The sequence below is a fragment of the Pimephales promelas genome, chromosome 4 (genome assembly GCF_988280905.1).
Source record: "Pimephales promelas chromosome 4, fPimPro1.hap1.1, whole genome shotgun sequence".
NCBI classification, from domain to species: Eukaryota; Metazoa; Chordata; class Actinopteri; order Cypriniformes; family Leuciscidae; genus Pimephales; species Pimephales promelas.
The window spans coordinates 33,442,211-33,469,793 of record NC_142772.1 but is presented as its reverse complement, the minus strand read 5'-3'; the positions used below and the strand labels follow the sequence as shown (position 1 = coordinate 33,469,793).

Here is a 27,583-nt window from a genome sequence, read left to right as displayed (position 1 = left end):
ATGATCTCTGCGAACCACAGACTGTAAAAATCACGCGCCCCCCAGCGGTGAACCATTGCACAAGCGTCTATGGTTTTTACGGTTTTACCTGATGTCTGATCAGTTTCATACATTACAACAAAAGGAATAATTGTAGGTTATAGTCTCTTATTGACAAGTTTAGACCAAACAAAACACGCCCAGAAAATTGATATCAAAACACATAGAACACACACGCACTGTATTAGATGAATCTGATACACTGTTATGTCCAGCAGGGGTCACCAGCGTGTGGCGTTTCGAACACTTAAGAAGCAATTGCTTTGAAAAATTAATAGATAATGTAATAAAGAGTCTGGAAGATGAAGATGCAGTTTAGGGCTCACAGATCGAACATTTCAGCTGTTTCATGAATATTGTCACATTTCCGGCAGTCTGAATCATAGTCTGGTTTGTGTATTTGACCTATTTTTACATACAATATTTAAATATTTACATGATATGTTTATGTTTTTACTACATTTTAATATGTAAAATCATTAAAAACTTTGTTGCATTCCATTAGGTTTTACAAATGTGTATTTACTTTATCTAAACAGGCACACTACAATTCTCAGTCAAAACTTTATTTTATTACAAAATTCATTTATCAGTCGACTCTTATATTAAACTGGTTTATAAATATGATTTTTCAATAAATACAGATGTTTTATTATTTATAATTTTTTTAAATTACACAACAAGAATGCGCTGTTTGGCGCAGCGTGACGAGCTTGAATACATCTACAGTACAGCCCAATGTGTTCTTTGAATGCAGACGGAAGTACTGTTCGTTCCCGTGTAGGTCATACCAGAGCCCGTCTGCTCACACATCTGAAATCTGGTCATACACAGAGTTTGCGGAAGCAGTTGGGCATTTTAGAAGTCAGTCACTCTACCAAAACAGTTGTGCAAATGAGTGAAAAATCTTGACGATACAGTTCGGGGAACAGATCGCTGATGTCTGGAAACGTAAGTATATGTCAAGTGTAAAAGTAAAAACTACATGGTTTAATGCGCTGTGGCAAATGGCTGAGTTTTATTGGCTCAGTGAACTGTCATTTTAACCGTTCTGTCTTCCTATTGGTGGACGGGAAGAGTTCGGAAGAAGTAGGCGGGGTCTAGAAACATGTGGACCTAAGAAATATGAGATTTTGTTCCAACTCTTGTGGTGAAATTGCTGTGTTAGTTTTGCACCGGCAGTTATAGGGTTAACGTGGGGAGATCCCAGGCGGGAAGAAAGAGGAGAATATTAAATGTGAGCAGGCTGGTGCGTTCTTCTGAGTAAACAAAAGTTCAGAAACAAAGCCTTCCTGGTCGTTACAATATGACAAGTGACAAGTGTACCTTGATGTAAAATGTTTACATGCGAGTCAAAATAAACATTAAAGTCTCTTATAGTGGCCATCGAATGGCCAAAATTCCTCGTAATTTGAATATCAATATGTTACAAAATGACACATTTTTATTTTATGCGTGACCTATCTACAGCTTTGCCTCTTCTATTTTGTAGTGTTTTCTGAACTTGAACGTACGAATAAGCAATAGAATAAAAAAAAAGGACAAACTGGGTTGAACGGGCAACATTTATCTGACTCGCAACTGTGAGCAGTGCATCGAGCCTTGGGTTTATCAGCACTGCCCAGAAACACAGGGTGTGGGGAATGCAAGGACACTGTAAACTAAAGGATAAAAAACCTCTTAAGCAGTTGTTGATTCATTCAGTCATTCATAAGGCCTTGGATCCAGCACATCATCTTCTGCAGCCTTCTGAACAGTTCTGAACAGTTATCCGCAAATAACATGGAAGGGCCATTCAAGTATAATAGAGTGAGAGTTTGATGAAACATATTTTTCTATTTAGAGGAGTTGAGGTGAGCGTTATGATGAAATTTTGTAATATTCTTGTTCTTGCAGGAAGGAAATGGCAAAGTCAGTCGGGTTATTCGCATGGGAACAAGGAAGAGCCAGGTAATGTAATGTTCAGAGTCATTCAGCTATGATGTGTAATAAGTTATTCATTCATTAATTTCATCTTCCTATCTAAGAATGTTCTGCACTTAGTTATACAATATACAGTAAAATGTATAGAATTGTAGTTGTACATTAAAATCAATGTTTGTAATGTTATATTATAATGTGTTCCTTGGAAAATTTTAGCTTTTTATCCCCATTGTGGTTTAGCTGTGGGTCCCTGGGTCTGTAAAGGTTGACAACTCTTGACATGGAGAATTTCATTGGGGTTTTCATCATTATGCACTCAAATTAAATGATCAGTGGAGCCAGTTAAGTCAAAAATAGAGAAAACATGGATTATAAATTGAATGGGAAGTGTATAGATTTAGATTTTCTTGTCTGGAACCGTTACAAAGTGAGGGTAGATAACAAAATGGAAATGGGTGTTAACTAGCATGCTTTAATCAGATAAAAACTAGTCCTTAGTGTCACCAGAGTGATTGCTGGGAGCAACGGCTAGCATTTAATCATGAAAATTGGTACATGTGTGAGGTTAGTTAAAGACTTCATAACCCGGAGAGTTTTTAAATAATGACTTGGACTTTAATGTTTAGGGAGCTGCTCTCAGATAAAATGTATTGCACTCTATGTATGGCTCTATGACATTGCTGAAAGTTAAATTTTGTATCTGCTATAATGGGGTTGTCTGTGTCTCTCAGCTGGCTCGCATTCAAACAGACAGTGTGGCCGGCAGACTGAAAGAGCTTTATCCAGACGTTCATCTAGAGATAGGTAAGAGAGGACATTTTGCACAGCATCATTTTTATGGATTCCATCAACTTTACTTGTATTGCTGCATTTGTCTTGTGTCTGTCAATTAAATGTATTTTTTCTAACACACACATACACACACACTTTTCATTTTCTTGTCCCCATGCACTCACTGCTTGTCTAAGGACAGTGAGGGATTGTGTTCTGCTGAGAATGTGTAATCTATACCACCGCTCCACTGCTGAATCCTACTGTCTGTGTCAAAAGACATGAATGATGATGTCAGAGTTGGAACCAGTGTGCACAACTATTCATCTCTGAACCTTTTTGTGTGCGTGCATTTCAGTTGCCATGTCGACAATTGGGGACAAAATCCTGGACACTGCATTATCGAAGGTAGAAATCCATCTGCAATTTTTACATGTCATTACTATTACAGTATGTTAGGTTTGGTGGTGTCTGTAATAAGAAATGCCTTTGAACTTTTGTGTGCTGCCCAACTTGTACAAATCCATTATAACCTATTAAATGTGTTTTCTTAGATTGGCGAAAAGAGCCTCTTCACCAAAGAGCTGGAAAATGCCCTTGAGAGAAATGAGTAAGTTTAATCAAAAACTGATTACTGTGTTAGGACACTGATGCTAAGTATGTTCTCATCTCAGCTTTTATGAAGGTTTCCCCCTTCTAAACTCTCTTTCGAAAACATAATAGACTGGTGTTCAGTACATTATTCTATAAAAAGCTTTAGATTGACTTAACTTGTAATTATTATGCTTTCCGTATTATTGATATGACATTTCAAATAGAACAGTTTTGCTCATATTTACTGTATTCAGCTGCTTCGCCCTCTGTTCTGCTGGTTACCAACACTACATCAGAGGATGTGAAAGCAGTTCTTTAAGACTTGTTGATGTGTTTTGTGTAATAAACCTTAATTAATCATGCGATAAATAACTTTTTTTATGGTGACACTTAACACAATGCAATAGAAGTTAGAACAACATTTTTCCTCTAATGTGTGAGTTTGTGATTTTTTTTTAAATATATTTTATTTTATTGTATTATTATTATTAATATTTTTATGTGTTTTGTTCACCACTAGAGTGGATATTGTGGTGCACTCTCTTAAGGATTTACCTACCTCATTGCCCGCTGGATTCACAATTGGAGCCATTCTTCAGTAAGTACCACACACTTGACATCTGACAAATATTGTTAATTAATTATTATCATTAATGTAGTTATTATCAATTATTGTGTTTCCTATTTAATTAATAATAATAAATGTTATTTATGACCCGTAATGCCCAAGGACAATGTTGTAGGTGGTTTGAAAACCTGTTTGAACAGTGTGTGTGTGATATATTGCTCATTGTTTTGTGAAGGCGGGAAAATCCCTATGATGCGGTGGTGCTTCATCCAAAGAATGCTGGACTTACTCTGGACAGCTTGCCAGAGAAGAGGTGAGCTCTGTGTTCTTTAACAATGTAGTCATGCCAAATAAAAGTGCAGACACCCATTCTAGAGAATTTGATTGATGACCCAAATAATGAAGGAAGATAATCAGTATTCATGGCGATGGCATTTGATTTCAAAATCTTCATTCTGTCAGATGTCACATTATGATAGCTATATGCATTTATGTATCATTTGAAACCTTTTTATCCCCAGTGTTATTGGCACAAGTTCACTTCGCAGAGCAGCTCAGCTGAAGAAACGATTCCCTCAACTGGAGTTTGAAAATATTGTATCCTGCACTTTCTTTTGCTTTTTGAATCTCTGGATGTTTATATATTATTAATGGGAACAGCTTTATCATTGATTTTGTTAGACTGCCAAAGCAAGCGCATGCTTCTTGGGTATTTGTTATACCGGCAAGTTTCTATATACTGTATATAGCATTTTAACAGTTCTAGAGTCTGTCTCCTTGACTTTACTGCTATAGAGAGGGAATCTAAACACCCGCCTAAAGAAGCTGGATGAAAAGGACGACTATGCTGCCATCATTCTGGCCGCAGCAGGCCTCAAACGGATGGGCTGGGAAAACCGAATCAGTCAAGTATGTTAGTCACGACATACTTCCAATTGAAATGAATTAATTAAAAAGAAAAAAAATTGTAGAGCTGGGATTTCAATCCATCAGTTGTTGATAGGATGCAGGAGGCAGATATGAATGCGTGCTTGCAGTAAATAGTAAGAAAGGCACGAAATGATTAGAGAAGTCCAGCATACATCAAGAGAGCCTGACGTTTTAATAAAAAAGGAACAGATAGTTCTCAATAAGATGCATTTAGAAAGCAAAAATACATTTTAATTTCATGCTGACTTTAATATTAAAATGATTTTTATCTATATAGGCCCATTTGCAAATGTAATTTCATATAAGACATGATATGGGTTTATAACTAGATTGTTATATATTACTGGGGAAAACCCATATCTACCAACCACTATTCTGAATATTGAATGTCTCTGATGACTACAGCGGTGTATATAGTTTTATTTATAATGCATTCATTGTAGTCGTTCTATAAATTGCAGATTCTCGGCCCTGAAGATTGCATGTATGCAGTTGGCCAGGTAAGTCGTGTGGAAGTGTGCACAAGCATTTGTAAACTATGAAACCCCATTAGGAATTCATGCACTAGTAGCTTATTTTTTCCAGTTTATACCCGTCACGCTTTGCACTTATTATTGTGTTTGTGTGAGAAAGAAGCAGGTGCAAGCTCAACTGTTATTGCACTTTATAAACATTAAAGGAAACACCTGTGTAACAATGTCAACGGTTGCAGCCAAAAAAGTGCAGTTTTTTGTGTTTGTTGCATGAACATAATGCTTCATTCGTAACCAGACTCATGTGAAGCCATTGCATACATTCTGTAACTCCAGAAATGGGACACTTAAAGGGATACTCCACTTTTTTTGGAAATAGGCTCATTTTACAACTCCGCCAGAGTTAAATAGTTGGGTTTTACCATTTTTGAAACCATTCAGACGATTTTCTGATTTTTAGAAGATTATCAGTAACCAGACAGTTTCTGGTCTCATTGACTTCCATAGTAGGAAAAACATATACTATGGAAGTCAATGAGACCAGAAACTGTCTGTTTACTGATATTCTTCTAAAAATCAGAAAATCGGCTGAATGGATTCAAAAACGGTAAAACTCAACTGTTTAACTCTGGGGGAGTTGTAAAATGAGCCTATTTCCAAAAACATGCAGAACTGTTTTTATATGACATGTCAGTCAGTAAATAACATAAAATGTGTCTTATGATCAGGGAGCACTGGCAGTGGAAGTCAGAGCACAAGATAGAGACATTTTGGAAATGGTGTCTGTCCTGCACCATCCAGACACAGTGCTGAGGTGCATCTCAGAGAGAGCTTTCCTCAAGCAGCTGGTGGGTTCCCTTACATACACACATGAAATGAACGGTCAATGGATGTGGTTCATATCTAATTGACCATATTCCTTGGCATACAGCTGTGGGCTCTAAAAATTCTATTTGTTCCTTTGCCTTGCTTTCAGGAAGGAGGCTGCAGTGTGCCTGTTGCTGTTCACACAGAAGTGAAAGGGTCCATGGTAAAGAGCATGTTTTATGCTACTTCACTCAATGTAAATCTGAATGAGTGTTGTTGATGTTTGTATAACAGATTAAAATCGGCTTTTGTTGCAGTTGTATTTGATTGGAGCAGTTTATAGTTTGGATGGAGCTGATTGCTTGAAGGACACTATGCAGACGTGTGTGGAAATAGACAACAAAGTAAGGGTCAAATATACTTATATATACATAACCGTTCAAATGTTTGTGGTCAGTAAAATATTTTTATTCAGCAAGGATGCATTACATTGATCAGTGACTTAGGTAAAGACTTAAATTTGTTTCAAAGCTTTTTTTTCATCAAAGAATTCTGTGAATAAAATGTATCACAGTTTCCACAACTAGATTAAGCACCACAACTGTTTTCAATGTTGATAATAAGAAATGTTTCTTGAGCAGTAGATCATCATATTAGAATTATTTCTGAAGGATCATGTGATACTGCTGAAAATTCAGCTATGCCATCACAGGATTGAATGTCAGGAAAACATTACTAATATTGAACGGTTATTTTAAATTGTAGTCAGTTGTGTTTTTAATGATATTACTGTTTTTGGACCAAATAAATGTAGCCTTGGTGAGCATGAGACTTTTTTTTTCATAAACATGTACTCCAAACCTTTGAATGGTAGTGTATAATGCTACATGATTATATAGTAAATCATTTTACAGCATTATAACCTTTATTCCAATTGGTTTCTATCAGGTGAGTGAGAGTGCACAGGAGTGTGTACACGTTGCAGTCACTGCCAACAATATATCATCATCAGCCCTCGATGCTGCTGAGAAACTGGGGATGGATCTGGCAAACGTTCTCCTTAATAAAGGGGCCAAAGACATTCTCACAACAGCCAGGAAACTTAATGATGCTCGATAATATATTTATATGTTTTTGTACATTTTGTGCACCAGAGTTAGTTGGGACCTAGTTTATTAAAAATTTGGCATGCTGTTAACTTGCTAAACTTTATCTAGAGCTGAATCTCCAGCTTAAATACAACCATGATTGGGTAAATATATTAAGTCTCTTCAGCTACTATACCTCTGTGACAGCACCAATTTTTCTGTCAGCTGCTAGTTCTCACATAAGACACTGAAATGTCTAATGTTTTGACTGCCATCTTCTCTCAGGTACATAATTCTGGAAGAAAATCCCTTTGGTAGTCTTTCAACTAAGGATCAGGCTGTTTTTATCAATGAGCCACATACACATTAGGTGCTCAAAGAGATACTACACTCAAAAATTAAAATTCCAGAATGATTTACTCACCCTCAGGTTGTTGCAAACCTGTATGATTTTCTTTCTTCTGCTGAACACAAAGGGAGATATTTTGAAGACCAAACAGTTGTGGGGCACTATTGACTTCCATAGTATTTTTCTCTACTATGGCAGTCAACGGTGCCCAACAACTGTTTGGTTTCAATCATTCTTCAAAATATCTCCCTTTGTGTTCAGCAGAAGGAAGAAAATCATACAGGTAAATGATGGAATTTTCATTTTCGGTTGGAGTATCTCTTTGAAATGGCTACTTTTTTTTTTTACATCTGGCCGTAGTTTTTAAATATCGAACTTAATATCTAACTATTTTATAAAAATGTCTATCAAAATATGGATTTTAATGTTGAATTCTGTAAAATTAGGTAGGCTAAATCACAGACGTTAAGATTATTACTTCAAAAGACTGAGCTCCATGCAAGTTCAATTTGAAAAGTTAGCATACGTTAGATTCTTCACTAGGACATTTAACGTTAGCTATGCAACGTGTTGTAGTCATCAAGACGCCATGATGTGCCTTTTAAACATGTAGCTAATTGAGTCAATCATAGCAAGTCATTTCACCAGCAATGTTAAGTTTTCTGTAACTAACTTATATCAACATGAGAAAAAAAAATTATCTGAATAAAGACTATCACTGATAACGTTACCATTGTTGTTCACTTTTTCCCCGTTGATCTCAAGCGTTGACCTGTATTCTTATTCAAAACACATACACAAATAGATATATAAAAAACTATTTAATACGTAAAAAGGCATCTCAATAATACAGGTTACATCACATTCAGAAACATGGAATTGGCTCTTTTCTGACGAGTGGGGTGGCCCTTAAAAGGGCCTTTGGGTTAGTTAGCTTAGGACAGCATAGCTTTTAATACTCCTGTGACTGGGAAGATCCCTTCTTTCCAGATTTGCCAGAGCTAGCAACAGCCTGGCCGGTTTTCTTGGGCAGAAGGACGGCCTGGATGTTGGGGAGCACACCACCCTGGGCGATGGTCACTCCTCCGAGCAGTTTGTTCAGTTCCTCGTCGTTACGGACGGCCAGCTGAAGATGGCGAGGAATGATACGAGTTTTCTTGTTGTCTCTTGCGGCGTTTCCCGCCAACTCGAGAATCTCAGCGGTGAGGTACTCGAGGACAGCAGCCAGGTACACGGGAGCACCAGCACCTACTCTCTCAGCATAGTTGCCTTTACGGAGGAGACGATGCACACGGCCGACGGGGAACTGGAGACCAGCACGGGAGCTGCGGGTCTTGGCCTTGGCGCGGGCTTTTCCACCGGTTTTGCCTCTTCCAGACATGTTGATGAAGATAGTTCTTTTCTCCGCTTGTAGAAGAAATCAGTGAAACGCTCCTAACAGTTGCTGCAGTATTTAAGGACTGACTGAACTAGAGTTGTGTGATCCCGCCCACCATTGTGATTGGTTAGTCGCAGTAAAGAACAGACCTGATTGGCGGTTAGAAGCAACCCTAGAACGGATGTGATTTCCTATTGGCTTGAACTTGCAGTGCATAAATGGCGCAAACTAACAAACCAATCCGGGTCCATCTACATGTGCGCGAACTGATTGATTCCTCTGATTGGTTCGTACGGCTCTGGTCCGCGCCCACTGCTGGTTTATTTCTTTGTCAATCAAATTTGGGCGGTAAATTCAAACCACACATTCATTCATTCTTTTTTTTTTTTAGTTTGGCGCAAAACGCATACGGAAATGATTATCATTTAACCCACAACCCCCACAGTTCTCCTTTTTTGTTATGTTTTGTGTGCTTGTATATAATTTCAAGTCATTGTAAGAACATTTTGGTGGGAAAAAATAAGAGGAATGGATTTTCAAAAATAATTTATTCAGAATAAATTAAACATCAGATTAAGCACAATAATATAAAGCTCTGAATTCCTCAAATGGCCCACTGCCTTCATTTTAGATTGTTCGGAGTTATCATAACATTCTGGTCATAGAACATTTTCAGGCTTTATGCTCCAGGAATTACACTGCAAACAAGCGCTCTGTCATTGTTCCATGAACTGTGAGCTGTTGACATGTTTTTCTATATTAGTTTAGGTCTTAACAGATCGTTGATTAATTCAAATAAATCTGATGATAGAAGAACCAAATGCTGAAAACATGCACCGGTTGGTAAAGGGATGGGAGAGGGATAAAGAGCTATTCCTTAAAGGGATAGTTCACCCAAAACGAGATTTGTGTTCATTAACTCACTCTACAAACCTCTAACGTTACTTATTTCGTGCAGATAAACAGCCTCAATAGCCAAACAGTGAAAGTGAATGGTAACCGAGGTTAATGATGATACAATTTTGAGTGTGAACCATGTGGACTATTTCTCTACTACGAATTAGTTTACGTTACTAGAAAATAATAATAATGTTATATTCAACATTATCATAAAAGCTATCTATTGTATTACAACGAAAATGCGTGCGAAGGCTCATGAATAAGTTATAGTATATCTCAGAAGAGAAAAGGGGGTTCTATGTTAGTTGGTCTGTTTTGTTCAAGAAAGCAATCTCGGATAATAATAATATTAAAAAATAGATAGACTAAACATATTTTTACCTTCTTTTTTTGTATCCCCTGAGGTTTGTTTTTACGTGGACCCTGAAAAAGCACTTTTCCACTGCAGATTCAGCCTGACGTAGCTCAAGAGTTTGTAGATAATATGTGGAATAATTTATAAATATACACAAATGCATTTTTTTCCCGGTAGTGTATCCCTTTTGACATATGAAGGGCTCATACTTTACAAACAATACACACAAACTTAATTTAGTGAGAAATGCCTATAGCTTGTGAACGTTTCCGTTTTCTAGAACAAATAAAAAAACATCATTATAAAAGATTATTAAGCCACAATTAATAAAAGTAAAACTTACCACTATTTGAAAACAGATCATAATATCCATTGATCTAAGTGCTATATCAACAGCAAAACGAGAACAAAGCTCACAGCATGTCTTAGCATAAGTTAACTCTCTAATGGGCTGATTGGGCTCAGGAGAACTAAACAGCGCCGATAACAGTAAACGATACACAAACATGATTTTTTTTAAAACGACAGAAAAAGAGCTCCCCAGCATTGTAAACAATCAGATTAAGATTAAAAGTGCAACGGATGAAATAAAATAAATAAGTAAAACAACACATAGCGACAGTGTTGGAGGGGAGGCATCAATAGTCATTGATCTATGTCGCCCCCCTGTGCTCAATAACCGCATAACACTCCCGTCCATTTTGAGTTTCTCGAATTGGTTCACCCATAATCATTCACATAAAAAACTTCCCCCAAATTAATTAGATTAACAATCCATCCATAAATGTTCAAATCCTTTTTATTTACCACATTTAATGGTGTTTTCCATCCTAAACGCTGTAATCATAGGTGAAGGATGACATTCCAGGCAGGAGAACAACAAAGCAAGGCTGGCTTCCTGGGTACAGTATGGTCTGAAGCATGACGTTACTCCAGAAAGGTTGTGGAAAATCAGTATCTAACATAAATAACTTTTCACACTCATTTGACTGGTGCCTGCACCATCTCTCTCTCAAGTTTCCATCCGCTCTATTTATCCTTCAGTTATCTGTAGTGCTGGACCCTCCATTGGCTGTGCTCGATTTGCCCTTAGTCTTGGACGAGCGGAACGAGAAGCGTTTGATGAGACGGCGGGAGAAACTTCCAGACTTCTTGCGGCTGGTGGAGGAGCAGGAGGCTGTGGAGGAGTCATTGCCCAGGTTGGAGACATCCTCATGGGACTGACTGAAACTGGGGTCTTTTTCTCTGTTTTTCCTTCGGAATAGTAGCTTGGTACCACTGCGGAGGAATCCCACTGAAACAGAACGTGCATACACATAAATAAAAAGAAAGAAGAAATATATCATCCTTATATTGTAATCATTATTGAGTGTTTCAGGGATGACATCAAAACTAAGACTAATTCGCCACTGATTTCCCTTGAGATTTTCCTATGGCTTTTTTTTTTTTTTTTAAATAATAGGGCTTTTCAATTTATGAGTGAAATAAGCTCTTAGTGATGATACTTGAACGTTTTGCTGTACAACATAGATTACAAACACCCATATTGAAAATGAGGATTGTGTTTATTTAAATAAAAAATGCTGTTTCTAAATGTTTCTAATAAGAATGTTTGGAGGGTGAGTGTGTGTAATTTATGTTGTAGAGCAAAACGTTCATAAAAATCTCCAAGTTATGTTCACCACCTTATTCCACTCATAAATTGAAAAATCCCATTATAAAAAGTCATAAGAAAATCTGGAGGGAACAGGTGGCGAATTAGTCTTCTGGGTTTTGACATCATACCCGCACCACTCTATGAGCACAAGTTGTAATTGCTGCCTAATATGTTCATTGTTGCTTAAAGGGATAGTTCACCAAAAAATAAGATTCTGTCAATCATTATACTCACCCTCATGTCGTTTAAAACCCATTATACCATGGTCTGGGTGAATACTCGATTCTGATTGGCTGCAGGGTGTCCGTTAAAAAGTGATAGAGGACACCTAGTAAAGTAGTTCTGGTGAAACTGCCTGTTTACCATTCGAAATGAATAAATAAATGCGCTGCCTACAACGGCTGTGAGTAACCATAGCAACAGGCAGTCACATGCTCTATCATCTAACGTTAGATATTATAGCCTAATACAACAATGAGCGACTTCGTGCTATTTCTTTTAACATTTATGGAGAATATGGCAACTTTGACGACTGGTATGCTGCTGAAGAAAGAAAAAATGTAAATAAAACGGAGAAAATTACACCGCTGCTGCTCTGCTCCATTGAATTGGTAACGACGTAACTTGCGACCATAGTTGGATAACGATGCTTTCGGGAAACGCACCCCTGAATGAGACCCTGCGGGAGTTTTACGCAGCTGTCCAGACAACCAAGGCAGGAGAAGGCTGAACGTTACAGCGTTTCAAGCCTAAGGAGCCTGAGGCAAATTACCCTCTCTTTGATCTGATTAATTTATTGCCCTCTATAACGTTAAGCGCAAATCGCTGGAGATCAGAGCTAATTGTTTTCTTATTGTTGTTTGATTAAACCCGCTTAATTAACCCGCTTATACCATGGTCACTTGCCAAATAAAACATTAGTTTATATTTTAATTAGGCTAAATCTAGTTTTTACAAATAATAACTTGCCTGCCTGACTGTTTATTTAGCAACCGGAGATATAGTCCGCTTAGCTCGTATCCCTTCAGGTTCACAAATGCATTTTTTTTTTCATGAAACACAAAGGTAGGCATAGTTTTTTTTTTTTTATTACACATAAAACAATTAATCAAACAACAATAAGAAAACAATTAGCTCTGATCTCCAGCGATTTGCGCTTAACGTTATAGAGGGCAATAAATTAATCAGATCAAAGAGAGGGTAATTTGCCTCAGGCTCCTTAGGCTTGAAACGCTGTAACGTTCAGCCTTCTCCTGCCTTGGTTGTCTGGACAGCTGCGTAAAACTCCCGCAGGGTCTCATTCAGGGGTGCGTTTCCCGAAAGCATCGTTATCCAACTATGGTCGCAAGTTACGTCGTTACCAATAGAGTTCAATGGAGCAGAGCAGCAGCGGTGTAATTTTCTCCGTTTTATTTACATTTTTTCTTTCTTCAGCAGCATACCAGTCGTCAAAGTTGCCATATTCTCCATAAATGTTAAAAGAAATAGCACGAAGTCGCTCATTGTTGTATTAGGCTATAATATCTAACGTTAGATGATAGAGCATGTGACTGCCTGTTGCTATGGTTACTCACAGCCGTTGTAGGCAGCGCATTTATTTATTCATTTCGAATGGTAAACAGGCAGTTTCACCAGAACTACTTTACTAGGTGTCCTCTATCACTTTTTAACGGACACCCTGCAGCCAATCAGAATCGAGTATTCACCCAGACCATGGTATAAAAGCGGGTTAATGCCCTCCGAGGTGTCCATTGTCAGGTTTTAATGGACTTCGGCGGAGGCAACCGTCCTCCGCTGCGCGTCGGCCGGTTTACGCCTCGCCGTCGTCCATTAAAACCTGACAATGGACACCTCGTCGGGCATTAACCCTTACTTAGACTTTCGCCCATCTTTCGAAACACAGATTTTAGAACTTAAATTAACTTAAATTTGATTTCCATCTGTCCAATGAAAGTCTCTTCACCCAAAAATACACTCAATGGTTTTATCTAAATGTTTTGATGGGAAAATCTGGGTTTTTTTTTTTGTCCATTTACTAAATTTGAGTGTTCTCTGTAGTAGGTTCACTGATCAATGTTTAAATGTGAATAAAAGTCTAAATTAAATCTGTTCATCATATAAAGCGATCATTTCTCTTCATAAAATACTTTAAATAGATGGACAAAAATCTCTCAACTTTCATTAAAAATATCCTCATTTGTGTTGAGGATGAATGAGATGTGTTTGGAATGACATGAGAACAATTGATGAGGGCATTTTAATTTTGGTTAACTAACCACACAACTTACTATATTATATCTGTATATTACTGCCATATTGACATTACTTTGACATACACATGTAATTTTTAAAACAAGCATTTTCTGGAGCGCTGCTTTGAAATAATATGTATTGGGAAAAGTGCTACACATATAAACTCAAAATTAATTTCATAAAAGGCATTAAAGAAAAAATGTACACCTTTGTGGTCTTTGAGGCTACGAGTCTCCAGCGCTCCGGTCGATCCCGTCTCTGACTCCGCGTCATCCACGGACGGTCGCTCTGACGCGTCAGACGGTGTGGTCTCGCCTCCTTCCTGATGCGCGGATGCTCCGTGGTGGTTCGGGGGTCCACTGGGAGAATGCGCCCCCTGTAGGGCTGCGTCCATGGCTGCAGCATAGCCCACTGATAAGGCTGAGTCATCCTCAGTAATGGGGACCTGTGGGAAGGACAGAAAATTAGTTTTAACATTCTGTTTCTCATGTACATGTCCTGCAGGCACAGCTGAGAAAGACAACATCTCAGCAGTGTGTTTGCAAAAGCGGCTCTGCTGTCAGCCTATCTGTGAACCCTGTTTGTTCAGACAGTGAATTTGAAACTTTAAACTTTGACAGTCAGACGAGGGCCAGTATTCTTTAGATTTACGAAAATATAGATTACAGTGTTTAAAAGGAAGTTACCAATAGTTAATTTTGATGTTTCAGTGCTTCAGAATAAACATTACGTTGGTCACATTTAAATCCTATCCTGATGAGTGTTACATCAAACATTATGTGAAAGAAAGAGATGACAAACAAACTTTACTCTGGGGGAAGAGGCTATTCTCGTGATTGTTTCTCTAGACACTTTGTTTCATTTTGTAACAAAGATGTTTATATGAAACTGATTAGAAATGTGTGTTTACACAATGTTCCGACTGACCTTTGACACCCCAGATATGATGAGAGTGCTGCGTTTAGTAGGCGTCTTCTTGGGTACCTTACTGGCCGACTCGGTCAGCTGCCGAATGGCCGTTTCTGCTACGGGATCCAGCCCATTGGGGAGGGTGCCTTCTGCTAGGGAATAGCACACAGACACAAACACAACAGGATCACAAACTTACACCTAATTTTGTTCAGAAGGCACTGCGAAAAGAAGATTAAACCGATAAATATGAACAAAAAGTAATATAATATGGACAAAATAAAATGATTCTTAAAATACGTTTAATTTATAACAAATTCATAATATTAACAAAAACATTTTAAAAACAATAATAACATAGACATAACAATATATAAATGAGTGGTACTTTCTTTTGGTAACCCTAACTTTTAATTTAATACAAAATGAATTAAATAAATGATTATAAAGATTTAATAAATCTATGCATTTTAATACATGTTTCTGAAAGACGCTGCTTATGCTCACCAAGGCTGGATTTATTTGGTCATAAATACAGTAACAATAATAATATCGTGAAATATTATTACAATTTAAAAAAAAAAACTTTTCTATTGTAATGTATTTTTTAAAATGTAATTTAAATTAATATATTTTTAAAATTGGATTTATTCCTCTGTTGACAAAGCTGAATTTTCAGCATCATTACACCAGTATTCAGTGTCATATGATCCTTCAAAAAACATTCTAATATTGCAGCTCAAGAAAAATGTATTATGATTATCACTGTTGAAAACAGGTGTGCTGCTTAATATTTTTATGAAAACCTTTTTTTTGTAGTTTGAATTATTCAATTCACAGTTATTTGTATAGCGCTTTTCACAATACATATCATTTCAAAGCAGCTTTACAGAAAATGCATGAGTCCACATTACAATTAGAGTGATCTGTTATAAGAGGCAACTGTCTATGCAGTTATGCATTTCAGAAATGTGCATTTACAAAAAACACACAGAGTTAACAATGTAACTGATTTGTAAATGAATCATCTTAAAATGCTAATCTTAATGTGGAGCTCACTGCTGGGGGTTGGACTGGCACTGGTGCTGCTCTGCAAGCTGTTTGTGAGCACACTGGGAGTCTTTTCAGTCACCTCCACCTTTGAGGGAGACCTAGACGGAGAGTCTGCTCCTGCAGTTACAGAGGAAGAAACAGGATAGGGTGAAACTGCCAAGTCACTTCTGTGGTACTGGATGATGCAGACAGAACGGCATATGAGTTCAGTATCCAGCGCAAGCTGGCCTTTACCTAGTTTGTGGTCCAGTTTAAGTCGTGACTGGATGGTGGTTACTGTGGTGACAATGGTGCCATCGGGCATGATGGTGCGGTCCACGTCCACCTTCTTCGAAGGAGTGACCGAGGACCGCAGAGGAGTTGCGTTCTGACATGCACGCAAATTACCGGACTCCAAATACAATAGCTGTGGATGCAGAAACACAAGATTATTAGCTTAAACAATGAACCTAATTAATACTTTCATTTTGAGAAAAAAGATATCTGTGACAACTACTATAGTGTTAGGGGTACAGCCACAAATGTCTTCAAACAATGACAAACAATCCACATTCATATATTTCTGTGCTTAATTTGCCTATAATGTGTGTAACAAGTACAGTATGGACTAAAGTACTAGGTTAAATAAAGAAATAATTCAGTTATCGTTGAGTTCATCAGAGACACGGTGATCGTTCAGCTCACAAGGTAGACCACTGTAATAAGATATGTTTTCTATTAAATAATTCACATTGACATTTAGAACAGGGACTTATCAGTGTGTTGAGAAAAGTGAACACAAGGCTGATGGACGCCTTAATCAGTAACACTGACACTCAACACTGTATTATCATGCTAAATCATGCTATCCGTGCTATCCGCTATCCGTAATACATGGGAATTATGTAGTGACAAATAAATAAATAAATCCATCCATCATGGTTGGAGTAAATAGGGTTAATTATATTATTTAAAAATAAATAACTTTTATTCAGCAAGGGGGCACATTAAATTGATCAAAAGTTACAGTAAAGTCATTTATAATGTTATAAAAGATTTGAACTTTATATTCATCAAAAAACGGTATCATGGTTTCCACAAAAATATTAAACTCTTTTCAACATTGATAAAAAATAAGAAATGTTTCTTGAGCAGCAAATCAGCATATTAAAGTGATTTCTGAAGGATCATGTACACTACAGACAGGAGTAATGACTGCTGAATTTTTTTACTTCTTAAAATAGAAAAGTTTTTTTTTTAATTGTAAAAATATTTTACAATACTAATCTTTTTACTGTATTTTTGATTAAATAAATGCAATCTTGTGAGCATAAACTACCTCAAAAGCATTTAAAAAAAAAATCTTACTGACCCCAAACTTTTTAAAAACAAAATAATTTGGAATTCCACTTCATGCTCCCCTACCTCTAAAGTTACGATAGCAGTTGGGGCCAGACCATGACCTGGAGCAATGGACAGATTGTGTTGTCCATTAGGAATTCTTTTAGAGAGATCCAGTGGTAAGGAAGCACGACCAGGCAGAAACTCTGTCAACCAGAAGAAAAAAATAAAAAATTGTAAAGTAAAAAAAAAAAATGCAATGCAACGAAAACAAAAAAAAAAGACAGAATGGAGAATATCAGTCTTAAATCATTCACCAGATCATTTGATATGTTGAAGATTTGCTCCTATAATCTTGGATAAACTATTGAATGAAAAGTGACTCACGTTCTCCTTTGCTGTTTTTCTCCACAAGTCTTACTTTGAGTTCTTTGGTTTCTGGTCCTACATCCCTAATAGATAACAACATGCTTAGATTTATCACAAGTAAATAAAGATGCACACACACACAAAAGCTTCCATTTTTGTAATACTGAATATTGGAGCTGAAGAGACATTTTTCTACCATCAAAAGAATGAATTATCTTTGTAACTGGATTTTAGGTTATGAAAAGGCTATATGCTTTCAGTTTTGTTTTTGACTAAATATCCCCTTTGGCCCCACAGCAGTAATCTGTATGCTGCCTTGAGTATTGAATTGGCCATTCTGGTAATTGATATCACAGGAAATAGTGATGAGTTGAAAATGGCTGTAATTAAATGTGCTAAATAGCTCTTTGTTTCTTTGGGAGTTGGCTGCATAAATTCACAGAGCTATTGGTGGAGGTGCTCACGGCTTTACACCTTCATTCATGACAGAAGGGCTGCCATTATAAAATAGGCTTTGATGAAAACACTCCATTGTGTAAAATGGAAGTGGTCAAGTTGACCTTTAAATGTAAGGTGTTAGAAAATCCAATTGGATTATCAGTCTAATTCTGCAGCAGAGAGTTTAAATAAATAAATAAATACAATTTTTTAGAACAAACATAACCTTATGTAAAAGAACATTCCCTAGTAATCTTTCCTAAATGTCAACACCTCACTCAGAAGTTGTCATTCCACTCCATCAGTTTAGTTTCAGTCTTTATATTGATCTATATCTGCCTTTACAATAACATAAGTGTGCTTACAGTGTAAAATCATCAGTCCAGTGCAGAGCTGCTCCAGGACTGGGGGAAGGAGTAAGGAAGCCTGTTCTGCATTCAATGGAAGGAGTGTCCAGACTTAGCACACAACAAAGCTCTCCTACATGACTCTGACATCCTGGTAAAGAAATCACTTATGAAAAAAATTCCATACATAATAAACTGCTCAAATCTATTGTTCAGTTTATCTACACACACATATACATATATATATACACATACATGCATACATACATACACACACACACATTTACACTCAACCAAATTTACACACCACACATATATGAACAATACCAATGTTTGTGGTCTGAAAGGTAATGTACACTTTTACATCATCATTTACATATAATTGATCAAAATTGACATAAAATACATTTAAAATGTAACAAAAGATTTCCATTTTAAATAAAAAATGCTGTTTAAAATTTCTATTCATCAAAAAAAATCTGAAAAAAGTATCTGTAAAATGTCTCCTATTATGGCACGGGGAGAATGTCATACTGCATTGAACAACGCCAGGATCGTAATAGAAATAAATAATAAATAAATGACTTTATTTTAGGGTGAACTATCCCTTTAAAATAGAAAACAGTGATTTTAAATTGTAATGTTTCACAATACAGAAACTTATTTAATTTTTTTTTTTAATCTTGCCAACCCTAAACATTAATATCTCTTGTTATGTAAAGAAAAGACCCCAAAGAAACACATCCGATTGGTGTAAAGTGAAAACCAGCCTAATTCAACAAGGCATCCTTAAAGTGATAGTTTACCCAAAATTAAATATTTGTCATTATTTACTCACTCTCATGTTCTTCTAAACCAGTATGATTTTTTTTCTCCTCTGCTGAACACAAAAGAAGATATTTGAAAGAATCTTGGTAACCAGATCAGTTCACGGTCCCCATTGACTAACATAGTATATTTTTTTGTATATAAGTCAATGGGTGCCGTCAACTGTCTGGTTATTCAAAAATCTTATTTTGTGTTCAACAGAAGAAAGAAACTCATACAGTTTTGGAACAACTTGAGGGTGAGTAAATGATGACAAAATTTCATTTTTAGGTGAACTGTCCCTTTAAGGCCAATTAGTCAACTAGTCATTCAGGCAAATTGTTGATTTTAAAAATAGCATGGCATTTCCATAGTTCTAACAAAAAGTAAGAATTTATTTTAAAATTTTCAAAATACATTTTTTGTGCCATTTAGTAAATCAGACAATCACATTGTTATACCTTTTTTGACATCAGTTGCTCTGAGTTGGTGCACCAAAATCCGCTTGACAGGTGTGCTCTGAGACGGAGAGTTCAGACCACCAATCTGCTTCTCCCTGGGAAACTATAACAACAGGCAATGGGAATGTTTTATAACATGAAATTCACATTTTATTGAGTTTACCTTCCTCATTGTTGTTGACCTTAATTGCATGTCTTGTATGTTTTGTACTGATAAGGATGCCATACATCCCTACATCTAATACATCAAACACACCCAACAAAAACATACACAATCCACATGGATCTGTCACAGTGTTCAGTTCAGTTCCAAATTCTCACCACACACTAACCCCTACTGTCTAATATAGCAATCGATAGTGGTGTTTTTACCGCAGGGCTTGATACACAGGCCCTCAAGTTAAGGATCATGGCGGGGTGTGTTGTGTATAGTGTGTCCTCCACCAGTGCAGCAATCATATCATTGTCCACCTCCACATCAGAGCCCTAAATACAAAAACAAAGATTTTAGTTTATTTGCATAGATGTAAAAATAGATTTTTTTGGTACCATTTATAAATTGTAATACATCAAAAGCTGAAAGGAACATGACATATAATACAAAAATGGCTCCTTTACCTCTTTCTGGACTCTTTGGCGTGATTTTACAGTTAAAGAGAGATGAGGTTGCTTTGAAAAAGTCCAGGACACAAGGAGACCCTCTTCCTCCACTTCCTCAAGACAGACCTGCAACTACAGCAGCCCATACAGATCATTTTAACTCCCATTTCACCCTAAATATGCAAAAGTAATATATTCATCGATGGCTGCTCCATTTTGAACCACCCAGAGATGAAACATTAAACTGTGGCACTGCACATTAAGTGGCGTCATTTGTTTGAGATGAGTATCGCATGCAATATTCATAGCCACCAAACCTCACAATCTACATTAAGCTATTGAGATGGGGAAAAAAAAAAACTGACAAACTGAGAAGCTCATTCATGTGAGCAGTGGAGACGTCGGACTAATGAAAGTTGAGTGTGCAGCAATCCAGACTGATGCAAACTCACAGATGCAAATCCATTTCATTTGTATTTTACCTGGGCTTGCATGGGCTTCATCGTGATCTGGTAGGTATCCATGGAAACAGCAGCAGGTGACTGCTGAGTGACAGTCACGGGGAACGTTATGGTGTCGACCGAACAATTGCACTGCAGGACCTGGAAGAGGTCGAGACAGAGATTGACAAATAATGACAGAGGGGAACAAAACATGGCATCTTATATATTATCAAAAAAAAAAAAAAAAAAAACACATTTGACAGACAAAGGTATTATTGAATGCAACTTGATAGGATGGACACATATGATTTTCAGTATTTATTTTAATGGATATGTAATTTGCCACCAAACACATGCAAAATAAAGGGTGTTTTAATGGAAATACATTAAATATGTCTGGGGGTCATTTTGGATTCGATAACTGCACATGCAGTAATGTGATATAAAAAAATGTTGTTATTACTGCAATTATTTGAAATGCATATATCTATATAATACAAAATAATAACTGAACTTACTAAAACCAAATTTAGTTCTAAATTCACACCATAGAATCACAATTCATATTATATTCAAATTAATATTATTATAGACAAGTCATATTATAAATAATTTCACATTTATATACACTACTGTTCAAAAGCTTAGGGGTCAGTGAGATTTTTTTTTATATTTTTGAAAAAGTCTCTTGTACTCACCAAGGCTACATGTATTTGATTAAAAATACAGTAAAAACTGAAATATTGTGGAAAAAAAAATTAAATTTAAAATAACTTTTTTCTAATAAAATAAAATAAAATATAATTTATTCCTGTGATGGCAAAGCTGAAATTTCAGCAGCCATTACTCCAGTCTTCATTGTCACATGATCCTTCAGAAATCATTATAATATGATGATTTGTTGCTCAAGAAACACTCCTTTTTAATATCATTGTTGAAAACAATAGTGCTGCTTAATCTTTTACCCAACAATGCACCCATTTCAATACATTCCAAAACATCCATTATTGCAGTTAAGCTTTTGTGACGTTAGCATTACGGTTTAAAAACAAGTGATTTTAAACCAATGAAGCGCAACAAGCAGCTAAAGAGAACTAATTTTGCTATATGCGTGCCAGCTGAGTGCCGTCTGAGAAGTGCGCATATGAAGCCGCTGCTCATAGAGTGCGTGAGTGCTGAACTGAGATCTTTTTCCCGCTTCATTGGGCTTGAGCGGTTAAGTACACATGCTCATGTGTCAAAATGCCCATCTTTGCATGTATCTTTATAAAACATAATTTATAAATGTATACATAAATCATTTATCTCTTAAGTGAATGTAAAAAATTGAGAAAGAAAACACAACTCAGTATTACTGGATCTGTGAATTTGGTCTTAAAGTAACAGCAGCCTAATATTCCTGTAACTGTCTGTGTTATTAATGTTAATCAAACAACAAAAGACAGAAAATCTCACACTGCTCTTGGCTGAATCACTTGTTTATCTTTAATGAGAATAAATGTATATTTAATTTATACAGTTAAGACTGTAATGTTTCTAGGGCTTGACGTTTTTCAGGTAGGTCTATTTCATTTGTGTCTTTGTTCTATTGTATTTTTTTTTTGTCCTATTGCTTGTAATCAGTTTTTGTACTTATTGTATTACTGACTGTTTACTTGCCTGCAGTAAGCTGTTTTTTACTTTTACTTTTTTGTGATATTGAAATTGGTGACAAGAATTATTAAGTTTCAATTGTAACAAAAATCGTGATCATAAAACCTTATTTAAAGCAAGTATAGACCATTTTGCAAGATGTAAACAACACTGGTCCAGAAGCACTTCCTGTTTCAGTTTTTTAACACTACATAAAAGCTGGGATAAAATACAATCAACAGAACATATAAAACTGAATCAAAAAGTTAAACAAACATCTTTAAGATTTTTTTCTTTACATGTGAAATAAAGAAAACAGTTACAAACTGAAACAGGAAGTGTTTTTGGACCAGTGTTGTTTACATCTTGCAAAATGGTCTATAATTATATTGTGATATATACATGTCATTTTCATAAAATAAAAGATTCACCCCTACACCCTTTTTTAGATTGCATAAACATATTAATAACCTTTATTTGGTGTTTTAGTAACTAAGGGCTTACCATGCTGCGTACTGATTGCTCGGTGCAAGTCACACAGTCAATGGACGCAGAAGTTGGGAGCTGAAGACTGTCATCAAAGGTGATTTGAATGGAGCTCTGAACAGAAATGGAGATTGTCAGTTAGTTCATCTGCACATAAATCTGTGAAGAAAATGAGTTTCTGGGTGCAATCAATCTTCAGATATATCTCAGGCTAAATGTCTGTTTGCATGTTTATATAAAGCAGCTAGATGATAGTCCACCATAAATCTTCACAGCAGCAAAACAGAAATCCCAGCCATTTAGGGATAAAGTAGCATGATAAACAGCCAAAGGAAGCACTGAAATAACGTCTGCTTTACTTTCCCCACAATGCATCTCTCGCAATTATACAAAGAGCATCTGAAGGGAAAAGACACATAAAAAAAACTATTTTAATTAAAAGCTGCATAAATCAAAAGCAGTAAAAGTGGGTGGAAATATAAAACAATCTTAATTCCAGCTGAGCTGAGGTTATTCCATCATTTAACAAAGAGTGTGCTCATGTTTGGAACATTATGTACTTAGTTACAGAGATTAATACAAACAACATATATTATGTCTCTTTAAAAACATTGGTCAGTGAATAGCATACTCAGGATATGACATCATTCGGTCCAGGCGAACGTGGCAGACTGCCATGACGACAAGCTGCCAATGTACCCATTTGAGCCAGACTTACAGTTTTCACATAGAGATCATGCAACAAACATTGCATGCCAGGACTCCAGGTAGAAACATACTAATCTAATAAGCATGTAAAACACCCAAATTTAAAAACCATGATGAGAGTAATGGCCTTTCATCACACTTAAAGAAAACCTCTGTCAATGACAGGATATTTACGCAAGGCAGAAACATTGGCCAAGCCGTATTGGTAAGAGAGGAGTGTGGTATTGGAAATGACGGCGCATAACCACAACACTGTGTGGAGAACACTGACTTCTGCTGTGTCTGTTGCTGTCACTGATGGACAGAACACGAAAAACTGGACCAGAAAAGCTGTAGCCTTCTGCTTATATGATTTTATGTGTTGTAAGACTAGATGAGGGTTGTGTAAATAATGATGTTTTTCATCATCACAAGTGACATGACTAATCCTCAGAATAAAGGATGTCATAATGAATCTGATTAGACTAATGCAGGAGAGAAACATCATCCAGAAGCTGAAGTTAACAGATAATAGACTCACATTATCATTAAAAGCACTACCATTTAATATCATAATCTCCCTTATGATACCATGACTTGACCACAGTATGGTACTTTTTATAAGGGATAGTCAATATATCTTTATCTAATTTGGAGAATTAACAATAGGATATATATATAATTTTGTGGTAGAAATTAAGGTGAAGGACATTTTTGGAACATCTTTGGAAGGCTTATTATTACTAGTGCGGTCAATCAAAAAGGATCAAAAAAGAAATAATCACACTTTTATCTGTAATAAATCATCATTATTCACATAATAATAGAATATTGTAATAATAAAAATTTGCTAAACTTATAGTTGAGCCACTGTAGTCACATGGAATATTTAAACATTTTTCTGGGCTGTCAAGTTTCAATCCCTTATGTAGCAGTGATCCACCTCTCAAATTTAATCAAAAATATCTTCATTTGTGTTCCGAAGATGAGCGAAGCTCTTACGGGTTGGTACAGCATGGGGGTGAGCAATTAATGACTTAATTTTCATTTTTGGGTGAACTATCCCTTTAACTTGATGTTTCCATACGTCTCATATAGCATGCGCTTCAGTAACCAAGCAGTGATGATGCATCCTGTTAGTTGGCATCATCCTGGTTCCCTTAACAAAAAGCCAATTTTCATTGGCCTTTGAATTATTTCAGAAATAAGTTCTGTAACCAACAAAGTTTTATGATTCCTACACGTTTTGTTCATCAAGATCTTCACAAACTTTTATGAATAATGAAGCCTAAATAATTGAAGTAAAAAATCTAAAGCTAGGCTATAACTTGAACTACATCACAGTTGCATGACTTCAACTGACACCACCACCAAGCTTCTGACAACACCATCAAGACTGTATTTAATATCCACAAGTTGGAAAGTTTGAGTTAGTTTGCAAGAGCGTGAGAGTAAACAGTGAGGCTATAAAATCGGACTAGTGAGTAGATGAGTTTTCGAGTTTTGCAACAACATCTGTAGTTCAATTTAGCCACCTTTTTCAAGACACATAAAAGATAAAAAACACACACACGTATACATTACAGATATATTTTATATCATAGAACGAAACGTGAAAATATCTTTAGCTTGTGTAAGATCACAGATTTTAGGATTCTTCAAAAATGCCTTTTTTCAGGTTTTAGTACTTCTGATTCCTGATACAATATAATAAACAATGAAATGGTTTGTGATTAGGTTGTAATTTTTTTTTAAAGCTACACTGTGTAACTCTTTTAGTTTATTCTTATGTCCCTCTTTTTTTTTTATTTCAAAATAATAAAGAATGAAGGCATGGACATTTTAATGTGCCGTTCATTTATCAAAAAGAAAAAAAAAAAGGTGAAATCTGTTAATGAAAATCAACCCCAATTGAAAGTAGTTTCAGAAAAGATTTGGCTGTGATTTAAGAATGACGGATAGATGGAATTTGACCAACAACATACTAAACAGGTTTGTAACTGTTGTGGAACTACTGCTAATAGTCCTTAGACTATTAAACTGAAAGTATATTCTCAAAGGAGCAAATCCCTTGTGTTAAAGTGTACCGTTCATTTCAGTGCAAAATGAACAAGCTGTAAATACTCGCAGAGAGTAAAGAGTAAAGACAAATGTAAATCTCAGAGAGTAAGAGTTTAAGTGCCTCAGAGCTTTGAAATTAGAGAAGCTCAGCATAACTGACTTAGGTTTCATTCTCTCTCTCTCTCTCTCTGTACCTAAGCCAATGGGACAAGAGGACATGTTTGACTGGGTAGCATTTACTGGCTCAGCCTCTGAGCTCTTGGAGAGGAGGAAGAGAAGAGACAAATCCCCTACTGAACTGGCATATGTTCTTTATTTCATGCCCCTTTCTCCATCCGACAAAGAAACAAAAACATGACAATGTGTGTATGTTAGTGTGTTCATACAGGCAGCACTGGGTCAGTGTATAAGATTCACATAAAGGTTTAACTATTGCTACCGGCTGCAAAATCTAAAGAAGTTCATTGCCAAAACTCATTCAATTTAGTGCAAACACCGCCACTTTGATTCTTTTTTCTGTTCTAGAGACACTGGACCACTTCATTTGCATTATGTTGGTTGATAAGTTGCTTTGTATCTCTCCAGTACAACAATGACTAAACAGATCAAAAGAAGCCAGGGGTGCATGGTCTAAAAGGGTCGCCCCTATTCCCTTAATGAGTAATGGGTGTTTTGGGCATAACGTGCAATAAACCAATCAGAGTCTCATCTCCCATTCCCTTTAAATGCCAGTTGCGCTATTTACATGGTGATACAAACGGATTTGCTGTGCGCAAAGTTAAGGCTATTAAATAGATTTACGCACCAAAACAGGATACACGGTAAGAGACAAGAGACTGAGAGTGCGGTGTAAACGACCCTGTGGTTCTAGTTGACTAACAAAAATCTTTAGTCGTGGCAGCCCTAGTTAGTACCACAAAAGCAATCTGATTCAAATGCGTGCTGATGTAAAAGCTGATGGTTTTACATCCCAACACGTCTTTTTAATTCTCTTCTCAGCAAAAAATAAAATAAAAAATACCACAATAGGTGTAATTTGCATACAGAGACAAATCCTTGTCATTTACATCACACATTTGCATGATCATCATCTGTGCTCTTTCACAACATCATGCTGTGATCCACATGTGTGACACTGGCTATTACCCACTTCAAACAGACACATGCACTGAGACCAGACAGGGCTAAAAGAACAACATTAGCATTAAGCTGGACACCTTTCTTTAGCACATCAAGTCTCCAAACAGCTGCATGACCACTGAAAATGGGTTTCTAGGGAAAGACTGCACATCCAACTACAGCACAGATTCTGCCCTGTGCATCAGCAGATTGTTCAGGTTCCATCAGTGAAATCGGCATACGTAATGAAAAAAAAAAGAAATACAGGACCTGTCCACCCCCACATGGCACAGATAAGCATTTGAACAAAATCACTACACATTCCACTTTAGCCACGCCATGCATTTTCAACACAAGTCAAAGTAGGAAATGGTGTGCATGCATTATGTTCAAGGGTGCAACTCTGGTCTGATACATCGTACTCAACACTGAGTGATAAGTGATAAAAAGATGCACATTTTTAGCTATGCCCATGATATCATAATTTTCATAATTTTTGTTTTATAAAACACTAGATAAATAAAGGTGACTTTATTTGGCATTGGTACGGAATCTGTGATTATAGCCAATTATATGGTTGCTTGGACTAATAACTGTATCGGGCTGAAACTAGCAAAAAAAAAAAAAAAAAAACCACTTGGTTTTGTTTCAAAACCAGGCTTTCCACATTATACAGTACCGGTTATACTCTGTATGAGTGGTGGTTTAGTTTATACCAGTTTAAAGGGGTAAACATTATGAATGAAACTTACTTAACAACAGTTGC

At 36.4% G+C, this 27,583-nt stretch overlaps 3 protein-coding genes across 6 annotated transcripts in view; 1 reads left to right on the top strand and 2 right to left on the bottom strand.

Moving 5' to 3' along the window:
* Positions 1-784: 784 nt before the first annotated feature.
* Positions 785-8,272, top strand: hmbsa (hydroxymethylbilane synthase a). 2 transcript variants are annotated; one of them, XM_039658718.2, is made up of 14 exons: positions 785-990; positions 1,936-1,989; positions 2,694-2,766; positions 3,092-3,141; positions 3,288-3,343; positions 3,848-3,925; positions 4,131-4,208; positions 4,417-4,492; positions 4,691-4,804; positions 5,287-5,325; positions 6,027-6,146; positions 6,275-6,328; positions 6,423-6,509; positions 7,054-8,272. In XM_039658718.2, the coding sequence occupies exons 1-14, from the start codon at positions 979-981 to the stop codon at positions 7,222-7,224; spliced, it is 1,062 nt and encodes a 353-aa protein (XP_039514652.1). In that variant the 5' UTR covers positions 785-978; the 3' UTR covers positions 7,225-8,272. The 2 variants fall into 2 exon arrangements, with proteins under 2 accessions (XP_039514652.1, XP_039514651.1); XM_039658717.2 differs by lacking the exon at positions 785-990 and adding an exon at positions 1,652-1,848.
* A 76-nt stretch (positions 8,273-8,348) lies between these two features.
* On the bottom strand, positions 8,349-9,020 carry h2ax (H2A.X variant histone). The gene has a single exon (XM_039658719.2). It carries the CDS (start codon positions 8,921-8,923, stop codon positions 8,495-8,497), a length of 429 nt encoding a protein of 142 aa, XP_039514653.1. The 5' UTR covers positions 8,924-9,020; the 3' UTR covers positions 8,349-8,494.
* Positions 9,021-9,449: 429 nt separating this feature from the next.
* Positions 9,450-27,583, bottom strand: part of c2cd2l (c2cd2 like) — a 29,037-nt gene continuing 10,903 nt past the window's right edge. For 2 of the 3 annotated variants that reach the window (XM_039658715.2, XM_039658714.2), the window contains exons 3-15: positions 22,969-23,064; positions 20,872-20,991; positions 20,408-20,521; positions 20,162-20,275; positions 19,790-19,892; positions 18,540-18,672; positions 17,755-17,819; positions 17,452-17,573; positions 16,282-16,453; positions 16,054-16,164; positions 15,013-15,146; positions 14,293-14,530; positions 9,450-11,469 (exon numbers count right to left, since the gene is read on the bottom strand). In XM_039658715.2, the coding sequence (XP_039514649.2) occupies positions 11,216-11,469; positions 14,293-14,530; positions 15,013-15,146; positions 16,054-16,164; positions 16,282-16,453; positions 17,452-17,573; positions 17,755-17,819; positions 18,540-18,672; positions 19,790-19,892; positions 20,162-20,275; positions 20,408-20,521; positions 20,872-20,991; positions 22,969-23,064 (1,776 nt within the window). In that variant the 3' untranslated portion in view covers positions 9,450-11,215. The remainder of the gene's footprint in view (positions 11,470-14,292; positions 14,531-15,012; positions 15,147-16,053; positions 16,165-16,281; positions 16,454-17,451; positions 17,574-17,754; positions 17,820-18,539; positions 18,673-19,789; positions 19,893-20,161; positions 20,276-20,407; positions 20,522-20,871; positions 20,992-22,968; positions 23,065-27,583) is intronic. The other variant, XM_039658716.2, reaches the window with a different exon arrangement.